Source organism: Antrostomus carolinensis, unplaced genomic scaffold, assembly GCF_000700745.2.
Source record: "Antrostomus carolinensis isolate BGI_N321 unplaced genomic scaffold, ASM70074v2 scaffold28061, whole genome shotgun sequence".
Classification (NCBI taxonomy): domain Eukaryota; kingdom Metazoa; phylum Chordata; class Aves; order Caprimulgiformes; family Caprimulgidae; genus Antrostomus; species Antrostomus carolinensis.
The window spans coordinates 1-7251 of record NW_010293916.1 but is presented as its reverse complement, the minus strand read 5'-3'; the positions used below and the strand labels follow the sequence as shown (position 1 = coordinate 7251).

General features: G+C 41.3%; 1 protein-coding gene across 1 annotated transcript; it reads right to left on the bottom strand.

The window, feature by feature from the left end:
* Window positions 1–670: 670 nt before the first annotated feature.
* Window positions 671–7141, bottom strand: NFKBIZ (NFKB inhibitor zeta). The gene is made up of 11 exons (XM_010177481.1): window positions 7013–7141; window positions 6065–6101; window positions 5848–5951; window positions 4954–5717; window positions 4404–4509; window positions 3932–4078; window positions 3519–3582; window positions 2675–2844; window positions 1918–2028; window positions 1633–1800; window positions 671–929 (listed from the first exon to the last, which is right to left on the bottom strand). The coding sequence occupies exons 1-11, from the start codon at window positions 7139–7141 to the stop codon at window positions 876–878; spliced, it is 1854 nt and encodes a 617-aa protein (XP_010175783.1). The 3' UTR covers window positions 671–875.
* Window positions 7142–7251: the final 110 nt, after the last annotated feature.

Below are 7251 nucleotides of genomic sequence, written 5' to 3'. Positions count from 1 at the left end.
TTATATACAATGTAAGTCATGACCTTTCTCCCTCAATCTATTGTCCCGTCAAAAGAAAACCTCTACTGGGTACGAGAAAAGACTGATACAGTCCCCTGAAGAAGCATGGCTTTTCATGTTTTATTAACAACTCCAAAAGCATGCACCAATCAGTGCTAGGGACAATCTACCTTAACTCTACTTTCGGTCCTCAGTCTTTCAAAACAACAGAATTTACCTGATTTCTACCAGTATAGTATTAAAACTCAATATGTAGTTTGCAAGTTCAAAATCAAGGCACTTGCTTCTTCAGTTCATTCCACAAGTAATCAATAGATTCTTAGAACAATACAGCTGTACAATAATGCCAGTGACTATATACAACCCTGCATGCGGTACTGGAAGAAAGCTACAAAGTTACATAAATAAACATTCAACTTCAAAAATACTTGATTTCTCTTGCACTTAGTATTTAAGTGTTATTAAAAACACAACAAAAAACCTCTGCAATGTTGACAAGTATCAGCCCTCTCTAAATAAAAAGATTTCCTGTCATGTTGTCCTTGTCTAGAAGTTATCTGTATGATTGTTTAAATAAAATCAGTCTTCCCATGAAATCCATGCATCTAGGCAAACGTTCCACGTCCTTGGGAATGAAACATTCCCATTTGTTCAGAGGAAGTTGATTGTTGGGTTTTGGGGGGTTTTTTTGTTGTTTTTTTCTGTCTTCTTTTTTTATTCTTCTATAACCCACTATATGATAGTGAACAAAATACTTTTGTTTCATAGAAACAACTAACATTTGCCCACACCAGGCAAATGGTCTATTTACAGATACATTAGGACTGCCTGACTGACAGTGAGTGTGAGTTGCTGAACTCCAAGAAACATGGAGCTTAAAACGGCGACACTCTCTGCTGAATCGCCTTCCCTTTTAGGATACGTCTTATCTGGAGAAGAGAAAAAGACAAAACATTAGTATTCATTATCCTGAAGTGAGTCATAATCTGAAAAAAAAAAAACCAAACAAACAAAAAACAACCAACAAACAAACCCTAGACCCAGTTCTGCATTCCTCATTTATCTAAGCCTGGGTTCTGAGTTCAGTTACACTAGAACTGATCCAATTTTACAGCATTTGAACCAATGGAAGGCAACAGAATCACACAGTCGCTTAAGTTACTAACTTCTTAGGTCAAGAGTCACCTTTTTCATCATGTATTTCTATACCTCCTCAGAAAAAGGGATTTTCTTCATCTGTTATTCAGGCCTAAGAACTGTTATTACCAGTTATGACAAAAGCAACCAAAGCATGATCTCACACCATACTGAGATGGACAAGAGAAGGGATATTACCTCTAGTATGTTGCAATGTTACAAAGAAAAAACCTAGCTTGACAAGAAAAAGCTTCTGAGATGCAAAAAAGAAAAGCTGAAAGTGGAACCTATAATTTCAGGTCTTTGTATATTCTGCCTGATCCTGACATTAAAACCAAAGATCCCCAAATAAAATGGCATTTGCTAAATCTTTCCATTAAAAGCTACAACTCAAAACTCAGAAGAAACTCTTAGAGAGGAATAAGGTTTTTTGTAGATGGGCACAGATGGGGAGCAGAGGAGAGGGCTGTTTGATTTTTTTATTTTTTCTCTTACCTGTTCTCCTACAAGGCCATCAGGAACCAAATGAACTGGCTGCTCATTCTCCAAGTTTCTGGCACTTGGATCAGCTCCCTTTCGCATTAGCAGGCGCACAGCATCCAACTGACTCACCCGATACTGCAGGCTGGCAGCCACGTGGAGGGCTGTGTTGCCATTGTAAGCCTGGAGAAGACAAAGGAACTCCATGAAGGAAAGGCAGAGGCATGCCTCTCAGGACACCCATGGTGCCACACAGTGCACATCCCAGATTATATCTACATTCCGGGAAAATCATCGTACCTTTGCATTAACAAAAGAGAGGTAGTTGGGCAGCTCCAAAAAGAGACGAATGAGCTCCAGGTTTGCTTCTTCTGCTGCCAAATGTAAAGCTGAGCGACCACTTTTGCGATCCTATTAGAAAAGAAATTGTTAGTCTTTCCTGCAGGTGCTTCACCTATCCAGGGTGAACATGCACACAAATAAAACAGAAAGTAGAGTAACTGCAGGGTGTTGAACATATTTGCACTACAAGTCACTGAAAGTCAATCTGAATATATATTCTAATATGACTATCTAAGGAACAATGGACCAGATCTCATTTGGCAGTAAGCTTACAAAGGCAAAATATCAAATGTTATATATACCAAGTAATGATCTGGCCCAGCACAGACCTAAACCGGACAGGGAAGGAGTTTTTAATTAAACTATGCAGTTCAAGAACAAGGTATCATCAGTGCCCTATTAGTACAGATACCTCAGAGTGCTCCAAACATATTCTTACTTTTAAGACACAACCAGCTGCAGCCAGCATAGCATCATTCTTAATCCAGAAATTAGACTGTCACCTCCCTTTCCCCATGGTTCATTTGCATTGATGATACCTTGTTCTGAATATATACAACATTCTCATTCCACCTGGGTAAATTAAGCTGTAGGGAAGCTTTCAAATTAGTCTACTTCCTTTGTAATAAAGCTTAGATGTGGCGTGGGAGAAAGGGACATGTTCTGCTTCTACACTGTCTCTGGATCTGTCACTTCACAAAGTCGCTGCACTTACTTTCGCTTCAACAGATGCTCCCATCTGTATTAGAGTCTTGATGGTTTCTACCAGGCTCTTGTTTCTCAGCAGAAGCTCCTGGACCTCAGGGGAGTGAGGTGGCTGACTGTTTTGCAGTTCATGCAGCACAGCATTATGGGCCAGAACAGCACAGTGCAATGCTGTCAAACCTTAACAGTAAAAAAAAAAAAAAAGCATCATTAATGAACAAATGCAACACAGAAGTATGGACTGGTTGCTTGGTTTGAAGGATGGATAAAGGAGCTTCTCTCCCTGTTAAGCCCAGGGATGGCTCCACATTTGAAGTGACAGTCATTGCTCTTGAATGGCTCAGGATTTGGGTTGTCCATCGCCAGAGGAGGTAAGTAGCAACCTGCTGTGAGCTCTCAGCCAGCAGATAATTAAAGAATCTATTTCTCGTTTGTTGTTTTGTTTTGTTTTTTGAGGTGTTTTTTTTTTAAACAAAGTGCACTTTAGAAAGAGCTATTATATGGAAAGTGGCTCAAGTGAAACAGCTCTCTGGTATCAGAGGTTCTTGCTTCTGTATCCACCAATGTATCGCTGGCACTCACACATTTTTAACAACAGCCATCTACACTTTCCATGCCAAACACAGCAATCACATATGTAAGATGGAAGAGGCCCTGACAGGCACAGACTAACCATGTTTTTATCTGACTGATATGCCAACTGTAATGTAATTTTAATTGTAACTGTAAATTTCAACCTGGCAAAGATATTCTCCATTTTATTGCTTCTCTACCCAGGATAACATTCACATCAGCAGCCATAAAACATTGTAACATCCAGTAACTCCGTAAATTATAAACTCTTAACTACTCACCATCATAGTTTGTTGCCTCAAGGTCCACATACTGATTGCTTCCCATGGCTCCCTTTTGGATTGCCTACAAAAGTGGGAACAGATATGCGTTTAGGTCTTATCCAAACCCCACACTGCTTCCTCAAGCTTGTACAAGTCTTACTGCAACAAAGTTCCAATAAATAATGGCATTAAGAGTAGACTTATTGGTTTTGTATACTAGAGGATTCCACCAAATTACTCTAAAACATGAGTGAGAACCGTAATGTGAAACTCAAGTCTCACTTTAAGTCATTACTGTAGAGCCCTGAGACTCACAAGGCTACACAGAGAGCAAGGTAAGAGGAGGAGTGGTGTCTTCAGATTTTCCAAGACAACAAATACAAAGTACAGATGTTACAGACGGGGCAGAACTATGCCTGCCTGGTTCTTACCTGAAGGACCTGGGCATGTCCCTTTTCGGCACAAACATGCAACGGCGTTCTACCCCAGCAGTCCGTGGTGTTGACTTGAGCCCCCAAGCTAACCAAGTCCTGCACAATGAGATGCTGATTGGCAGCCACAGCAACCTGGAAAGCACTCTGCAAACATCGAGAAGAAAATTTAAACTATTAGTCATCTGATCTCTAACAGGAAAGAGCAACTAAAACAAATAAAAACCCTAGCTACCTGGTATTATTTAAGCAGTGATTATGAATACCAGGAAGCCAGGGCAAATGAAGCAGAGCACAGTTTTACCAGCTCAAGGTGATCCCAAGAAGTATTAATAGCTCAAGGTTAATATTAGTATGCAGGGTAAATCTCAGGGTTAATATTAAATAAGCATTTCACCACATCTTCCTCAAGGTCCAGACACACAGAGCACTCAGGTGCACAAAACAGGTGCAAAGATTTTGAGAACCTCACCTGGCCATTGTGCTCTTTAATATCCAGCATGTGCAGGGCAGCCATCTTCCTCGCAAGAACATAGGAGAGAGCTCGTCGGCCCTGGGCAACTGCAATGTGAAGGAACCTGCAGGAAAGAGAGGGAAAAACAGAGTTACACCACCATACAAACCAGGGTTCGAGTCATTACAGAAATCCAAACATCTGGGAGTGGTGTTACACTACCAGCTTCAGACTTCCTCTGGGTGACTAGGACAGGAACACAGGCATCTCCTTCATGGGGCAATTTAAAGGATCTAAATCAATTCTCCCCATTTACTAGATAAAAGTCTAACAATAGGTACATGAAATCAGATGATACAAACACCTTATCTATTCAATGTGCTGCAGCTCTGTGTATCACAGCCCATCAGCAAGAGCACACCTTTCATTTGATTAGCAAAACTACTGCATTCATGACACAAGCACCGCTGATGATCAGCTTCCACTGCAACCCCATGGTGCACCAAAACCCAAGCAGAAATATTGTTCCACCTTCCACATCAGAAACACCGAGATAAATAGCACTCACGTGTCTCCATCTGAGTCTTTTGCAAGGAACTGGTCTTGAGAGATGTTTGCCAGTTTGTTTTCCTCCTGCTCCACTTGCCATTGAAAAAATGACTTGCCCAGCTGCGCTGTGCTTCTGGCAATGTTTTGGTCAGGTAGAGGGACATTCAAAGTAACCAAAGAGACGCTGCGCTCCAGATTACCACAGATGTTATTGGAAAGCAAGCTGAAGTTCGGAGCATGGGGGCCAACATCAGCCTGCGGGTGGGCACTGGTCATCGGCTGGAGGGGACCGGAGATTCCCTCCGAGCCTTCAGAGTCATTCAAGAGAGAGGAGAAGCTCTGTGATGGGCAGTATTGCAGCTCATGGCTCTCGAAAGTATTCTGCTGGTAGCCAGGAGACTGGTCATTGGCAGCAAACGGCCTGTACTCCAGGGAGGCATCCGAAGGATAGCTCTGTGACAAATCCTGGTTCTGCGACGGAGAGAACTGGTAATGCTGCGGGGGATCAAGCATATGCTGGGAGGTGTGATCTTGGAACACCTGGTACTTCTGGGACGGGGAGAAAGCCTGTGTTCCCAGGCTGTCCTGGTACTGTTCACTGGGCGAGCCGTGACTGGAGACAGCGTGCAACCAGCTAACCTGCACCGTGTTCAGAGAAACAGGGCTCGACTCGTTCTTGATGTTTATAATGTTCTGAAGAAGATCAGAATTGCTGTCATGCTTTGGGTCATTTTTATGCGTCTCTTCCATGTTATCCATAGAAGTTGGTGTCTGGGGTGGTGTCTGTGAGGAAAAAAAAGAAAAAAAAAAAAAAACACCTCAAAACAAGCCCCAGAAAATTAAAGGTATAATTGTATCTGGCAGTTTCTGATCACACACAGCAACGTGAGAAATAAAATCACCACAAGCTTACCAGGAGGTGTGTATGAACATTAGCTTGGCGCTTGAAAGAAGGTCCATCAGAAAGGAGCTCGGGAGCCTTTCTTTTGCCACTGTGACCTAGTATGCTCTTCAGCTCTGATGAAAAGAAAACAAATTTAGAATCCATTTGGAGTTACTTTTACAATCCATTTTTATGATCTTACTGCAGAGTATTTAAGAGAAAAAAAAAAGAAAAAAGGGTTTTTTACCTGTGTACTGCTCGTAGTTCACCAGTCCTCCTTGTGCCTTTTGAGAAAAATACAGATTACTGCATTATTATAATATTATTTCAGGAAAAATAAACAAAAACAAGAAGCAGCAGAGACTTGCTTCTATAAACACAAAATATAGTATAGACTAATTCTAGTACATGATTGTCTAACCTTATTTTAATTGCTTTTAATTAAGGTTAGAAAATGGAACTACTTTTATGAAACTTAAATGAAAACCACCATTTTTCTTAAGGCTTTTAAAGCTATTTGTTACAATACCACAAAACTCCAGAAAATCTAGAGAAAGATATTGTTTCTTATTGAAGTCTGAGGATTTTTATTTTTTTTTACATAAACAAGCCAGTCAATTTTATACATCTTCAATGCTATGAACTTTTCTATGCAAAAATTTTCCTGTGACACCACTTATCTAGGAATGTCACAAACAGACGCTCAGAAAGACTATTCTAAAAAAAAAAATCCTGTTTAATCTTCCCAGAATTCCCTGATTATTTTTTTTTACCGTTTTTGCCTTTTCAGACTGGAGGGATCTCTTCCTTTATACCACATGCTCCACATGGAGCAGCGCAACAGCATGACAAACGCTTCTCTTCAGAGAAGATTCCCCAACTCTTGCAATGAATGACCTCATCCGACTTATCAGGGAGTTTCTGTGGTTTCATAACGCAAACGTATCTTTATCCCTTAAAATAAAGCTCAGTAAGTACATTTTCAACTGCCTCCTTTTCCTACAGCAAGCCTTCTCATTAATTTCTTCCCAGCTCTGTTCTTCCATTACGTATTGAAAAGGAAAAACACTGACTCCATCCACATCAGATAAAGCTGCCAGCCCGTTTCTAGCGTTTATCGCGTGGGGTTTTTTTTTTTTGCCAACTTCAGTAACTCTGAAAAGCAATTATGTCAGTGCTGAAAAATGCGGGTTACCTTGCCTTCCTCCGCGGCAGAGCCCGAGGACATCTGTTTGCTGCTCCTGAAGTGTAGCAGGAGCTCCTTCACCGAGTTCTTCACACGGACCCCCTGGAAAGGCCCCCTGTGCTGCTTTCCGCCCCCCATGGGGTGTTCAACTGTTGAGAGAGGAAAACAAAACACAAATCTAAGCCACTGACTCTGGTTTCATGGTAAAGAATAAAGAAATAAAAGCAGGAACGCTGGTGGAACACAAC